Consider the following 14,754-nt stretch of genomic DNA (forward strand, 5'->3'; position numbering starts at 1 on the left):
GCCCGCAGGTGGCCTCACCCAGCTCCTGGCAGACCATGTGCAGGAGCTGGAGGATGCTCTGCACGAGCAGGGGGAGGAAGGTTGTGTCAGCCATGGCCTGTGGGAGGAGGGAGAGAAGGGGTTGAGTGGGGCTGGGAGGGCAGGAAGTGGTGGCGCAAGGGCCCTGCCGCTGCACTGCAGGGAGCTGGGGGCAGGCAGGAGAGGGGGCGAGACAGCTGGGGGGCAGCAAGGCCTGCGCCCAGCCCCGGTGGCGGCGGTGGCAGCGTGCCCGGCCCCAGGCGCTCCCGCCAGCGGCTGGGCCCTTGATGCAGGATGAGAACCCACCCCCCCGGGGGCCCGCCGTTCTGCCCGGGCCCCGCTCCGGCCCAGCCTCCCGCCGCCTGCGCACTCACCTCTGGCTCAGGCTGTGCTGGGGCAGCGCTGCCTGCGGGCGCCTTTTATAGCTGCCCCCATTGTGACACGGCCCCTCTGATGTCACAAGCGCCAGAGCGCATCACCGGCACAGCCGCCAACCAGCCCCCCCGCCTCAGCGCCTCACAGCTGCCCCCGGCAACCAGAGCCCCGACAGACACAGAGTACAGGCCCAGCCGGCAGGACAGGGCTGCCAGTTGCTCTGCTTCCACTGCTTTAGCCGCCCCCGCAGAGCATTTGCTGCCGTCCCAGAGTCAGGAGAGAGAGAGAGTCTTGGCCACTTTTCTCCTTCAGCAACAGCTAACGCCAGCTGGATGGCTTTTCCCTCTGCAGATTGACTCCGCTCACCTTGTCCTTCAGCAGCTTCTGCCACTCGTCCTGTAGGACTCCACACCGCAGCATTCCACCTTCGATGCTTTCCTACAGTACGACAAGGCCCATCAGTAACCAGAGCATGCTGGTTCTCATTAGCTGAGAGAATGAGAGTTCATGATATGGTGGAGCTTCCTCAGCACGTGTCACCACCTCCTCTGGTGGCACCCCAAAGGCCTTGCCTTCGGGCCAGTTTGTGATCACTTCTTCCATTCCTGGGCAATTAGGGTTTCCTGTTTGAGCTCGCTGTGTCATTGAGGCAATCCACTTACTCCAGGGTAGCATCGGTGGTGTGATGAGTAGAGGGAACTTTACCCTTGAACATCCAGCTCAGTCCTGTTAATGGGGGCGCCAGGAGGAGCTGTGCCTCAGGACCAGGTGGTGTGACTTCATTCAGGCCACGATAGTCTACTGTTAGTCTCCAGTTCCCATCAGACTTTTGCGCTGGCCATATAAGGCTGTTCAAGGGTGAGCGAGTTTTGCTGATCACTCCTTGGCTCTCTAGCCGTTGATAGGAATGAGGGAGTCCCAGTTGGTGCGATACTGCTGTCGATGCACCGTGGCAGCAGCAATTGGCACCTGCTGATCTTTACGCTGGGCACCAGTGCCCACTAGGGCTTTATACTTTTGTGGCTCTGACGTGCCAGGCCATCGAATCCACACAGTCCAACAAATCCAGTTGTCCCTCTCCTCCTCATGGCTGGAGGCAGGGCACCTCAAACGTTGACCACAGCACCTACGATTAGCAGAGGAGTTCCTACCTGGTCCGTAGGATGGCCTACCATAGGTCAGAGCAGCCTTCCAGTTCTCCCTCCCACTTCCTCATGTTCTCTCCATAGTTGCAGAGGCAAAGACACAGGACATCTCGGAGTGGGTTCGATTGGTCTTGAGTCGGAGGGTGGTTTTTCTCTTGAGTAAGGGGCTGTTTTTTCTCAGCAGCTGCACATGGGTGTGTGGCCACTACTCTAGAAGGCGCATTGGTGGTGTAACTCGGGCAGTGATGGCTTTGGCAGACACTCAGTGAGTCGCTGCACCTCCCGCTACCCCCTGTAGGTTGCTACTGAGAAGAGCTGGCACTTTGCTCTTGCCTTGGTCTTGGAGGAGAGGTTATTGGCAGCTGTGAGCCGGGTGCCAGGAGAGACAGGGAGCAGGAGCTGTCCGCGACTTGGCCTGCTGCAAAAAAAGGCCAGAGTGGGTGTTGTAAGAGCAGGGCCCTGGGAGAGCCCGGAGAAGCCACGTCCCTTGGGCTGATGGGCAGCGGGCGCCCATTGGGCTTCTTTAGCTCTCAGACAGAGGCAGCTCTTTTGAGGGGACAATTCTCAGAGATCTTGCAAGTCTTTGCCCATATAGGGTCATTGGATTTCCACAGCAGGTGTCCCAAAGAGAGGTATGAGTACAGGTCTCCTGCCACGCAGCTGCCATCAGGCCATGGCTTCTCCTCAAGGTGGCCTGGATGGCGCAAGTGCGTGCCTTGAATTGGAGACATCTCCAAAGCTTTCTGGAACCTCGCTGCACGTGGCTTCTGCTTCGTCGAATACTACACAAGAGCAGACGCTGAACACGCAATGCGATTTATCAACGACACGCGACTAGATGATCGCATCATTCAAACTGACTGGGATGCAGGGTTTAAGGAGGGGCGACAGTATGGAAGAGGAAAAACTGGAGGACAGGTGCGAGATGAATACCGGACAGACTACGATGTGGGAAGAGGTGGCTTCGGCAAGATCATTCAGATGCAGAAAGCAAATCATCAGCCTGCGATCTACTGATTGCCTCGTGGCTCCTAGCTCGTAGAGGGCTCTGTCCTTCCAGAGCTAGCTCTGTTCTCGCATTTTGGATTGGGGTAGGGAGTGAGATCCAAGTTCCAGCAAAAGGTGACCCTCCTTAGACTGTGGATATACATGTATACATTCCCCCTTCCTTCTGGCTAGAGAGGATGTTCTGTGCTGTTACAGGGCAACAAGGGAAAAAAAACACGTGTGACGTGTGCCGGGTGAAGGTTGCGCAGGTCCCACGAGGGTATGGAGAATGAGCCTGGTGCTCGTACAGGAGGCAGAGCCCTGCTCAGCAGTCGTGACACTTGTTCCCTGTGCACAGGGCTCCCCACTCGGGCAGCGTCCTAACCACCTCACGGGGGTCACCCAAGGGCTGTCGGGCTACCAGGGCCACTGCAGGCTCCCTACCTACGGAGCCACCCAGGCAATGTGCAGAGCTGTGGAGGGGAACAAGTGATTGCCATTGCCCCAGCACTGGAGCAGAGACAGGTGGCAGCCTTAGCTCCACAATCAGTGAAAGCAGAGCCCAGCACATCAGCTCTTCAGCAAAATGCTCCGCCACTCTAGGGCAGCCGAGCGCTCAGCACCCTATGCCCGCCTTCCCCCCAAAACCCATGTCCACACATGCACAGACGCACGTTTGGGTGTGAAACAAATGATTTATTGACATCTATGTACAGGGTAAAGCTCCGCGAGGGACAGGGCGGTGGCTGTGCCCGTGGTAACAGGAGTCTCTGTCGCAAGGCTCCTTGCAAGGGCGACTCCAGCCGCATCGCGTCCCACTCCCCAGAGTGCGGTTCTGCTGCAGAGGAAAGGTGTGGCAGCAGTTCCCAGAGCCGACTGAGTAGCGTGTTGTGCGTGCCCAGCGTGCTCAGTTCCGCAGCACCAGCTCCCAGGGGAGTATCTAGGGGACACTAAGAGAGCTCCGTGCGTGAGGAGGTCTTTCGGTGTCCGTAGAAGAGCAGGCTTGTGAGCCGATCTTGCAGCTCATCGGCCTCACGCATTGCCTTGGCGTGGGCGGCTGGGTCATGCAGCAGGCGCTGGAAGAGGTTGAGTGGCTCCGCTGTTTGGAGGGCTGGGGGCAAGACGATGTCCTCGGGCATGTTCTCATTAGCAAAGAAGAAGTGGTCGAGGCGTTTGTCGTGCAGGCAGCCGCGCAGGTACCACAGGATATCCTGCAGCCGCATGAGGAATTCCCTCCTGCTCCAGCTCGACACTGGTAAGGTGTTGAGGAGGTGCATGGCAACCGTCTTGAAGGTAGCGGTGGAAAAGCCGGTGCCCAGCAGGATAGCGGCAAAGAGCTGGAGGCATTTGAGGTGGGAGGTGTCGTGTGGGGCCTGCCTGGCCACATGCCTGAAGAACTTCACCTCTGCCACCGCGTAGCTCTCTGCCCATGTTGTGCTGGGGGTGAGGATGGCCTCTGGAGTCTCCCGGCTGCTCAGGAAGATGTCCGAGTCGCCTCGCCGCACCCCAAACATGATGTCAACGAGGAGGCTTTTCCCAGAGGCGTTTGTCAGCTGCAGCTTGCAGGAGCGGCTGGAAGGCAGCACCTTCATGCTGTAGTGCTGCGCCTGAGGCATCTCTTCCCAGGCTGAGCTCACCAGGTTCTGCAACCACTGGGCGGTTTTGTGCACATCCAGGTAGGAGCCGGTGCAGAGGGTGCCAAGGAGGCTGGCAGACGGATTTTTCCTCAGCTCCTCCTCCTGGGGGTGGTGGAGGTAGAACGGCGTGTTCTCCACCAGCTGATCCCTGCTGCAGGTACACGCCAGCTCCACGCGGACGCGGGAGTTCTTTGCCGGCATCTCCGCTGCAGTGCCCAGCTCCAGGTGGAAAACGTGCCCACGGGGGGGCTTAAGGGGCACAAGCAGGCGGTACACAGCATCACGCCCACGGGGACTCCAACCTTCGAAGGCGCTACCCACCCCGATGGCTGGCTGCAGGACCGGGAAGAAACTGTTGGACAAGCGCTCTTGCAGGACAGCCAGGAGGTCGCCCACCAGCTCCTCCACCACGCGGCTCCTGTAGGCCAGGCGCTGCACTGACGACCGGATGCGCTTTGCAAACCTCCCAAACACACGCTTCTCATAGTCGCCAGAACCTTCTCCTGCACATTGTTCGTTGCCGCACTCTGTGCTGCTGCCTGAGCTCTCCTCTGCAGCGCTGCTGCCTGGCTGGGGGCTCCTTTTGCTGAGGTGCCGGCAGAGCCTGAAGATCAGGACGAGGACTGCAGCGAGCGCCCAGACCTGCCAGTGCTGCAAGGCAGCAAAGAGCAGGTCTCCCCAGGCCGAGGCGTTCTGCTCCATGTCCTGCAGCAGCCGAGTCTTGGGCTGGCTCAGCTGCTGCGCGTGCTGCCGCATGTGCCCGCAGGTGGCCTCACCCAGCTCCTGGCAGACCATGTGCAGGAGCTGGAGGATGCTCTGCACGAGCAGGGGGAGGAAGGTTGTGTCAGCCATGGCCTGTGGGAGGAGGGAGAGAAGGGGTTGAGTGGGGCTGGGAGGGCAGGAAGTGGTGGCGCAAGGGCCCTGCCGCTGCACTGCAGGGAGCTGGGGGCAGGCAGGAGAGGGGGCGAGACAGCTGGGGGGCAGCAAGGCCTGCGCCCAGCCCCGGTGGCGGCGGTGGCAGCGTGCCCGGCCCCAGGCGCTCCCGCCAGCGGCTGGGCCCTTGATGCAGGATGAGAACCCACCCCCCCGGGGGCCCGCCGTTCTGCCCGGGCCCCGCTCCGGCCCAGCCTCCCGCCGCCTGCGCACTCACCTCTGGCTCAGGCTGTGCTGGGGCAGCGCTGCCTGCGGGCGCCTTTTATAGCTGCCCCCATTGTGACACGGCCCCTCTGATGTCACAAGCGCCAGAGCGCATCACCGGCACAGCCGCCAACCAGCCCCCCCGCCTCAGCGCCTCACAGCTGCCCCCGGCAACCAGAGCCCCGACAGACACAGAGTACAGGCCCAGCCGGCAGGACAGGGCTGCCAGTTGCTCTGCTTCCACTGCTTTAGCCGCCCCCGCAGAGCATTTGCTGCCGTCCCAGAGTCAGGAGAGAGAGAGAGTCTTGGCCACTTTTCTCCTTCAGCAACAGCTAACGCCAGCTGGATGGCTTTTCCCTCTGCAGATTGACTCCGCTCACCTTGTCCTTCAGCAGCTTCTGCCACTCGTCCTGTAGGACTCCACACCGCAGCATTCCACCTTCGATGCTTTCCTACAGTACGACAAGGCCCATCAGTAACCAGAGCATGCTGGTTCTCATTAGCTGAGAGAATGAGAGTTCATGATATGGTGGAGCTTCCTCAGCACGTGTCACCACCTCCTCTGGTGGCACCCCAAAGGCCTTGCCTTCGGGCCAGTTTGTGATCACTTCTACCATTCCTGGGCAATTAGGGTTTCCTGTTTGAGCTCGCTGTGTCATTGAGGCAATCCACTTACTCCAGGGTAGCATCGGTGGTGTGATGAGTAGAGGGAACTTTACCCTTGAACATCCAGCTCAGTCCTGGTAATGGGGGTGCCAGGAGGAGCTGTGCCTCAGGACCAGGTGGTGTGACTTCATTCAGGCCACGATAGTCTACTGTTAGTCTCCAGTTCCCATCAGACTTTTGCGCTGGCCATATAAGGCTGTTCAAGGGTGAGCGAGTTTTGCTGATCACTCCTTGGCTCTCTAGCCGTTGATAGGAATGAGGGAGTCCCAGTTGGTGCGATACTGCTGTCGATGCACCGTGGCAGCAGCAATTGGCACCTGCTGATCTTTACGCTGGGCACCAGTGCCCACTAGGGCTTTATACTTTTGTGGCTCTGACGTGCCAGGCCATCGAATCCACACAGTCCAACAAATCCAGTTGTCCCTCTCCTCCTCATGGCTGGAGGCAGGGCACCTCAAACGTTGACCACAGCACCTACGATTAGCAGAGGAGTTCCTACCTGGTCCGTAGGATGGCCTACCATAGGTCAGAGCAGCCTTCCAGTTCTCCCTCCCACTTCCTCATGTTCTCTCCATAGTTGCAGAGGCAAAGACACAGGACATCTCGGAGCGGGTTCGATTGGTCTTGAGTCGGAGGGTGGTTTTTCTCTTGAGTAAGGGGCTGTTTTTTCTCAGCAGCTGCACATGGGTGTGTGGCCACTACTCTAGAAGGCGCATTGGTGGTGTAACTCGGGCAGTGATGGCTTTGGCAGACACTCAGTGAGTCGCTGCACCTCCCGCTACCCCCTGTAGGTTGCTACTGAGAAGAGCTGGCACTTTGCTCTTGCCTTGGTCTTGGAGGAGAGGTTATTGGCAGCTGTGAGCCGGGTGCCAGGAGAGACAGGGAGCAGGAGCTGTCCGCGACTTGGCCTGCTGCAAAAAAAGGCCAGAGTGGGTGTTGTAAGAGCAGGGCCCTGGGAGAGCCCGGAGAAGCCACGTCCCTTGGGCTGATGGGCAGCGGGCGCCCATTGGGCTTCTTTAGCTCTCAGACAGAGGCAGCTCTTTTGAGGGGACAATTCTCAGAGATCTTGCAAGTCTTTGCCCATATAGGGTCATTGGATTTCCACAGCAGGTGTCCCAAAGAGAGGTATGAGTACAGGTCTCCTGCCACGCAGCTGCCATCAGGCCATGGCTTCTCCTCAAGGTGGCCTGGATGGCGCAAGTGCGTGCCTTGAATTGGAGACATCTCCAAAGCTTTCTGGAACCTCGCTGCACGTGGCTTCTGCTTCGTCGAATACTACACAAGAGCAGACGCTGAACACGCAATGCGATTTATCAACGACACGCGACTAGATGATCGCATCATTCAAACTGACTGGGATGCAGGGTTTAAGGAGGGGCGACAGTATGGAAGAGGAAAAACTGGAGGACAGGTGCGAGATGAATACCGGACAGACTACGATGTGGGAAGAGGTGGCTTCGGCAAGATCATTCAGATGCAGAAAGCAAATCATCAGCCTGCGATCTACTGATTGCCTCGTGGCTCCTAGCTCGTAGAGGGCTCTGTCCTTCCAGAGCTAGCTCTGTTCTCGCATTTTGGATTGGGGTAGGGAGTGAGATCCAAGTTCCAGCAAAAGGTGACCCTCCTTAGACTGTGGATATACATGTATACATTCCCCCTTCCTTCTGGCTAGAGAGGATGTTCTGTGCTGTTACAGGGCAACAAGGGAAAAAAAACACGTGTGACGTGTGCCGGGTGAAGGTTGCGCAGGTCCCACGAGGGTATGGAGAATGAGCCTGGTGCTCGTACAGGAGGCAGAGCCCTGCTCAGCAGTCGTGACACTTGTTCCCTGTGCACAGGGCTCCCCACTCGGGCAGCGTCCTAACCACCTCACGGGGGTCACCCAAGGGCTGTCGGGCTACCAGGGCCACTGCAGGCTCCCTACCTACGGAGCCACCCAGGCAATGTGCAGAGCTGTGGAGGGGAACAAGTGATTGCCATTGCCCCAGCACTGGAGCAGAGACAGGTGGCAGCCTTAGCTCCACAATCAGTGAAAGCAGAGCCCAGCACATCAGCTCTTCAGCAAAATGCTCCGCCACTCTAGGGCAGCCGAGCGCTCAGCACCCTATGCCCGCCTTCCCCCCAAAACCCATGTCCACACATGCACAGACGCACGTTTGGGTGTGAAACAAATGATTTATTGACATCTATGTACAGGGTAAAGCTCCGCGAGGGACAGGGCGGTGGCTGTGCCCGTGGTAACAGGAGTCTCTGTCGCAAGGCTCCTTGCAAGGGCGACTCCAGCCGCATCGCGTCCCACTCCCCAGAGTGCGGTTCTGCTGCAGAGGAAAGGTGTGGCAGCAGTTCCCAGAGCCGACTGAGTAGCGTGTTGTGCGTGCCCAGCGTGCTCAGTTCCGCAGCACCAGCTCCCAGGGGAGTATCTAGGGGACACTAAGAGAGCTCCGTGCGTGAGGAGCTCTTTCGGTGTCCGTAGAAGAGCAGGCTTGTGAGCCGATCTTGCAGCTCATCGGCCTCACGCATTGCCTTGGCGTGGGCGGCTGGGTCATGCAGCAGGCGCTGGAAGAGGTTGAGTGGCTCCGCTGTTTGGAGGGCTGGGGGCAAGACGATGTCCTCGGGCATGTTCTCATTAGCAAAGAAGAAGTGGTCGAGGCGTTTGTCGTGCAGGCAGCCGCGCAGGTACCACAGGATATCCTGCAGCCGCATGAGGAATTCCCTCCTGCTCCAGCTCGACACTGGTAAGGTGTTGAGGAGGTGCATGGCAACCGTCTTGAAGGTAGCGGTGGAAAAGCCGGTGCCCAGCAGGATAGCGGCAAAGAGCTGGAGGCATTTGAGGTGGGAGGTGTCGTGTGGGGCCTGCCTGGCCACATGCCTGAAGAACTTCACCTCTGCCACCGCGTAGCTCTCTGCCCATGTTGTGCTGGGGGTGAGGATGGCCTCTGGAGTCTCCCGGCTGCTCAGGAAGATGTCCGAGTCGCCTCGCCGCACCCCAAACATGATGTCAACGAGGAGGCTTTTCCCAGAGGCGTTTGTCAGCTGCAGCTTGCAGGAGCGGCTGGAAGGCAGCACCTTCATGCTGTAGTGCTGCGCCTGAGGCATCTCTTCCCAGGCTGAGCTCACCAGGTTCTGCAACCACTGGGCGGTTTTGTGCACATCCAGGTAGGAGCCGGTGCAGAGGGTGCCAAGGAGGCTGGCAGACGGATTTTTCCTCAGCTCCTCCTCCTGGGGGTGGTGGAGGTAGAACGGCGTGTTCTCCACCAGCTGATCCCTGCTGCAGGTACACGCCAGCTCCATGCGGACGCGGGAGTTCTTTGCCGGCATCTCCGCTGCAGTGCCCAGCTCCAGGTGGAAAACGTGCCCACGGGGGGGCTTAAGGGGCACAAGCAGGCGGTACACAGCATCACGCCCACGGGGACTCCAACCTTCGAAGGCGCTACCCACCCCGATGGCTGGCTGCAGGACCGGGAAGAAACTGTTGGACAAGCGCTCTTGCAGGACAGCCAGGAGGTCGCCCACCAGCTCCTCCACCACGCGGCTCCTGTAGGCCAGGCGCTGCACTGACGACCGGATGCGCTTTGCAAACCTCCCAAACACATGCTTCTCATAGTCGCCAGAACCTTCTCCTGCACATTGTTCGTTGCCGCACTCTGTGCTGCTGCCTGAGCTCTCCTCTGCAGCGCTGCTGCCTGGCTGGGGGCTCCTTTTGCTGAGGTGCCGGCAGAGCCTGAAGATCAGGACGAGGACTGCAGCGAGCGCCCAGACCTGCCAGTGCTGCAAGGCAGCAAAGAGCAGGTCTCCCCAGGCCGAGGCGTTCTGCTCCATGTCCTGCAGCAGCCGAGTCTTGGGCTGGCTCAGCTGCTGCGCGTGCTGCCGCATGTGCCCGCAGGTGGCCTCACCCAGCTCCTGGCAGACCATGTGCAGGAGCTGGAGGATGCTCTGCACGAGCAGGGGGAGGAAGGTTGTGTCAGCCATGGCCTGTGGGAGGAGGGAGAGAAGGGGTTGAGTGGGGCTGGGAGGGCAGGAAGTGGTGGCGCAAGGGCCCTGCCGCTGCACTGCAGGGAGCTGGGGGCAGGCAGGAGAGGGGGCGAGACAGCTGGGGGGCAGCAAGGCCTGCGCCCAGCCCCGGTGGCGGCGGTGGCAGCGTGCCCGGCCCCAGGCGCTCCCGCCAGCGGCTGGGCCCTTGATGCAGGATGAGAACCCACCCCCCCGGGGGCCCGCCGTTCTGCCCGGGCCCCGCTCCGGCCCAGCCTCCCGCCGCCTGCGCACTCACCTCTGGCTCAGGCTGTGCTGGGGCAGCGCTGCCTGCGGGCGCCTTTTATAGCTGCCCCCATTGTGACACGGCCCCTCTGATGTCACAAGCGCCAGAGCGCATCACCGGCACAGCCGCCAACCAGCCCCCCCGCCTCAGCGCCTCACAGCTGCCCCCGGCAACCAGAGCCCCGACAGACACAGAGTACAGGCCCAGCCGGCAGGACAGGGCTGCCAGTTGCTCTGCTTCCACTGCTTTAGCCGCCCCCGCAGAGCATTTGCTGCCGTCCCAGAGTCAGGAGAGAGAGAGAGTCTTGGCCACTTTTCTCCTTCAGCAACAGCTAACGCCAGCTGGATGGCTTTTCCCTCTGCAGATTGACTCCGCTCACCTTGTCCTTCAGCAGCTTCTGCCACTCGTCCTGTAGGACTCCACACCGCAGCATTCCACCTTCGATGCTTTCCTACAGTACGACAAGGCCCATCAGTAACCAGAGCATGCTGGTTCTCATTAGCTGAGAGAATGAGAGTTCATGATATGGTGGAGCTTCCTCAGCACGTGTCACCACCTCCTCTGGTGGCACCCCAAAGGCCTTGCCTTCGGGCCAGTTTGTGATCACTTCTACCATTCCTGGGCAATTAGGGTTTCCTGTTTGAGCTCGCTGTGTCATTGAGGCAATCCACTTACTCCAGGGTAGCATCGGTGGTGTGATGAGTAGAGGGAACTTTACCCTTGAACATCCAGCTCAGTCCTGGTAATGGGGGTGCCAGGAGGAGCTGTGCCTCAGGACCAGGTGGTGTGACTTCATTCAGGCCACGATAGTCTACTGTTAGTCTCCAGTTCCCATCAGACTTTTGCGCTGGCCATATAAGGCTGTTCAAGGGTGAGCGAGTTTTGCTGATCACTCCTTGGCTCTCTAGCCGTTGATAGGAATGAGGGAGTCCCAGTTGGTGCGATACTGCTGTCGATGCACCGTGGCAGCAGCAATTGGCACCTGCTGATCTTTACGCTGGGCACCAGTGCCCACTAGGGCTTTATACTTTTGTGGCTCTGACGTGCCAGGCCATCGAATCCACACAGTCCAACAAATCCAGTTGTCCCTCTCCTCCTCATGGCTGGAGGCAGGGCACCTCAAACGTTGACCACAGCACCTACGATTAGCAGAGGAGTTCCTACCTGGTCCGTAGGATGGCCTACCATAGGTCAGAGCAGCCTTCCAGTTCTCCCTCCCACTTCCTCATGTTCTCTCCATAGTTGCAGAGGCAAAGACACAGGACATCTCGGAGTGGGTTCGATTGGTCTTGAGTCGGAGGGTGGTTTTTCTCTTGAGTAAGGGGCTGTTTTTTCTCAGCAGCTGCACATGGGTGTGTGGCCACTACTCTAGAAGGCGCATTGGTGGTGTAACTCGGGCAGTGATGGCTTTGGCAGACACTCAGTGAGTCGCTGCACCTCCCGCTACCCCCTGTAGGTTGCTACTGAGAAGAGCTGGCACTTTGCTCTTGCCTTGGTCTTGGAGGAGAGGTTATTGGCAGCTGTGAGCCGGGTGCCAGGAGAGACAGGGAGCAGGAGCTGTCCGCGACTTGGCCTGCTGCAAAAAAAGGCCAGAGTGGGTGTTGTAAGAGCAGGGCCCTGGGAGAGCCCGGAGAAGCCACGTCCCTTGGGCTGATGGGCAGCGGGCGCCCATTGGGCTTCTTTAGCTCTCAGACAGAGGCAGCTCTTTTGAGGGGACAATTCTCAGAGATCTTGCAAGTCTTTGCCCATATAGGGTCATTGGATTTCCACAGCAGGTGTCCCAAAGAGAGGTATGAGTACAGGTCTCCTGCCACGCAGCTGCCATCAGGCCATGGCTTCTCCTCAAGGTGGCCTGGATGGCGCAAGTGCGTGCCTTGAATTGGAGACATCTCCAAAGCTTTCTGGAACCTCGCTGCACGTGGCTTCTGCTTCGTCGAATACTACACAAGAGCAGACGCTGAACACGCAATGCGATTTATCAACGACACGCGACTAGATGATCGCATCATTCAAACTGACTGGGATGCAGGGTTTAAGGAGGGGCGACAGTATGGAAGAGGAAAAACTGGAGGACAGGTGCGAGATGAATACCGGACAGACTACGATGTGGGAAGAGGTGGCTTCGGCAAGATCATTCAGATGCAGAAAGCAAATCATCAGCCTGCGATCTACTGATTGCCTCGTGGCTCCTAGCTCGTAGAGGGCTCTGTCCTTCCAGAGCTAGCTCTGTTCTCGCATTTTGGATTGGGGTAGGGAGTGAGATCCAAGTTCCAGCAAAAGGTGACCCTCCTTAGACTGTGGATATACATGTATACATTCCCCCTTCCTTCTGGCTAGAGAGGATGTTCTGTGCTGTTACAGGGCAACAAGGGAAAAAAAACACGTGTGACGTGTGCCGGGTGAAGGTTGCGCAGGTCCCACGAGGGTATGGAGAATGAGCCTGGTGCTCGTACAGGAGGCAGAGCCCTGCTCAGCAGTCGTGACACTTGTTCCCTGTGCACAGGGCTCCCCACTCGGGCAGCGTCCTAACCACCTCACGGGGGTCACCCAAGGGCTGTCGGGCTACCAGGGCCACTGCAGGCTCCCTACCTACGGAGCCACCCAGGCAATGTGCAGAGCTGTGGAGGGGAACAAGTGATTGCCATTGCCCCAGCACTGGAGCAGAGACAGGTGGCAGCCTTAGCTCCACAATCAGTGAAAGCAGAGCCCAGCACATCAGCTCTTCAGCAAAATGCTCCGCCACTCTAGGGCAGCCGAGCGCTCAGCACCCTATGCCCGCCTTCCCCCCAAAACCCATGTCCACACATGCACAGACGCACGTTTGGGTGTGAAACAAATGATTTATTGACATCTATGTACAGGGTAAAGCTCCGCGAGGGACAGGGCGGTGGCTGTGCCCGTGGTAACAGGAGTCTCTGTCGCAAGGCTCCTTGCAAGGGCGACTCCAGCCGCATCGCGTCCCACTCCCCAGAGTGCGGTTCTGCTGCAGAGGAAAGGTGTGGCAGCAGTTCCCAGAGCCGACTGAGTAGCGTGTTGTGCGTGCCCAGCGTGCTCAGTTCCGCAGCACCAGCTCCCAGGGGAGTATCTAGGGGACACTAAGAGAGCTCCGTGCGTGAGGAGCTCTTTCGGTGTCCGTAGAAGAGCAGGCTTGTGAGCCGATCTTGCAGCTCATCAGCCTCACGCATTGCCTTGGCGTGGGCGGCTGGGTCATGCAGCAGGCGCTGGAAGAGGTTGAGTGGCTCCGCTGTTTGGAGGGCTGGGGGCAAGACGATGTCCTCGGGCATGTTCTCATTAGCAAAGAAGAAGTGGTCGAGGCGTTTGTCGTGCAGGCAGCCGCGCAGGTACCACAGGATATCCTGCAGCCGCATGAGGAATTCCCTCCTGCTCCAGCTCGACACTGGTAAGGTGTTGAGGAGGTGCATGGCAACCGTCTTGAAGGTAGCGGTGGAAAAGCCGGTGCCCAGCAGGATAGCGGCAAAGAGCTGGAGGCATTTGAGGTGGGAGGTGTCGTGTGGGGCCTGCCTGGCCACATGCCTGAAGAACTTCACCTCTGCCACCGCGTAGCTCTCTGCCCATGTTGTGCTGGGGGTGAGGATGGCCTCTGGAGTCTCCCGGCTGCTCAGGAAGATGTCCGAGTCGCCTCGCCGCACCCCAAACATGATGTCAACGAGGAGGCTTTTCCCAGAGGCGTTTGTCAGCTGCAGCTTGCAGGAGCGGCTGGAAGGCAGCACCTTCATGCTGTAGTGCTGCGCCTGAGGCATCTCTTCCCAGGCTGAGCTCACCAGGTTCTGCAACCACTGGGCGGTTTTGTGCACATCCAGGTAGGAGCCGGTGCAGAGGGTGCCAAGGAGGCTGGCAGACGGATTTTTCCTCAGCTCCTCCTCCTGGGGGTGGTGGAGGTAGAACGGCGTGTTCTCCACCAGCTGATCCCTGCTGCAGGTACACGCCAGCTCCACGCGGACGCGGGAGTTCTTTGCCGGCATCTCCGCTGCAGTGCCCAGCTCCAGGTGGAAAACGTGCCCACGGGGGGGCTTAAGGGGCACAAGCAGGCGGTACACAGCATCACGCCCACGGGGACTCCAACCTTCGAAGGCGCTACCCACCCCGATGGCTGGCTGCAGGACCGGGAAGAAACTGTTGGACAAGCGCTCTTGCAGGACAGCCAGGAGGTCGCCCACCAGCTCCTCCACCACGCGGCTCCTGTAGGCCAGGCGCTGCACTGACGACCGGATGCGCTTTGCAAACCTCCCAAACACACGCTTCTCATAGTCGCCAGAACCTTCTCCTGCACATTGTTCGTTGCCGCACTCTGTGCTGCTGCCTGAGCTCTCCTCTGCAGCGCTGCTGCCTGGCTGGGGGCTCCTTTTGCTGAGGTGCCGGCAGAGCCTGAAGATCAGGACGAGGACTGCAGCGAGCGCCCAGACCTGCCAGTGCTGCAAGGCAGCAAAGAGCAGGTCTCCCCAGGCCGAGGCGTTCTGCTCCATGTCCTGCAGCAGCCGAGTCTTGGGCTGGCTCAGCTGCTGCGCGTGCTGCC

At 59.4% G+C, this 14,754-nt stretch overlaps 1 protein-coding gene across 1 annotated transcript in view; it reads right to left on the reverse strand.

The window, feature by feature from the left end:
* LOC309684918 (uncharacterized protein) overlaps positions 1-14,754 on the reverse strand; it is a gene marked incomplete at both ends in the record, with an annotated part of 95,188 nt that overhangs the window by 50,781 nt on the left and 29,653 nt on the right. Inside the window, 2 exons of the mRNA XM_082500752.1 lie at positions 8,721-8,878; positions 9,305-9,500. Of these exons, the coding sequence (XP_082356878.1) occupies positions 8,721-8,878; positions 9,305-9,500 (354 nt within the window). The remainder of the gene's footprint in view (positions 1-8,720; positions 8,879-9,304; positions 9,501-14,754) is intronic.

The sequence above is a fragment of the Vanellus vanellus genome (assembly GCF_965231255.1).
Source record: "Vanellus vanellus genome assembly, contig: HAP1_SCAFFOLD_260, whole genome shotgun sequence".
Classification (NCBI taxonomy): Eukaryota; Metazoa; Chordata; class Aves; order Charadriiformes; family Charadriidae; genus Vanellus; species Vanellus vanellus.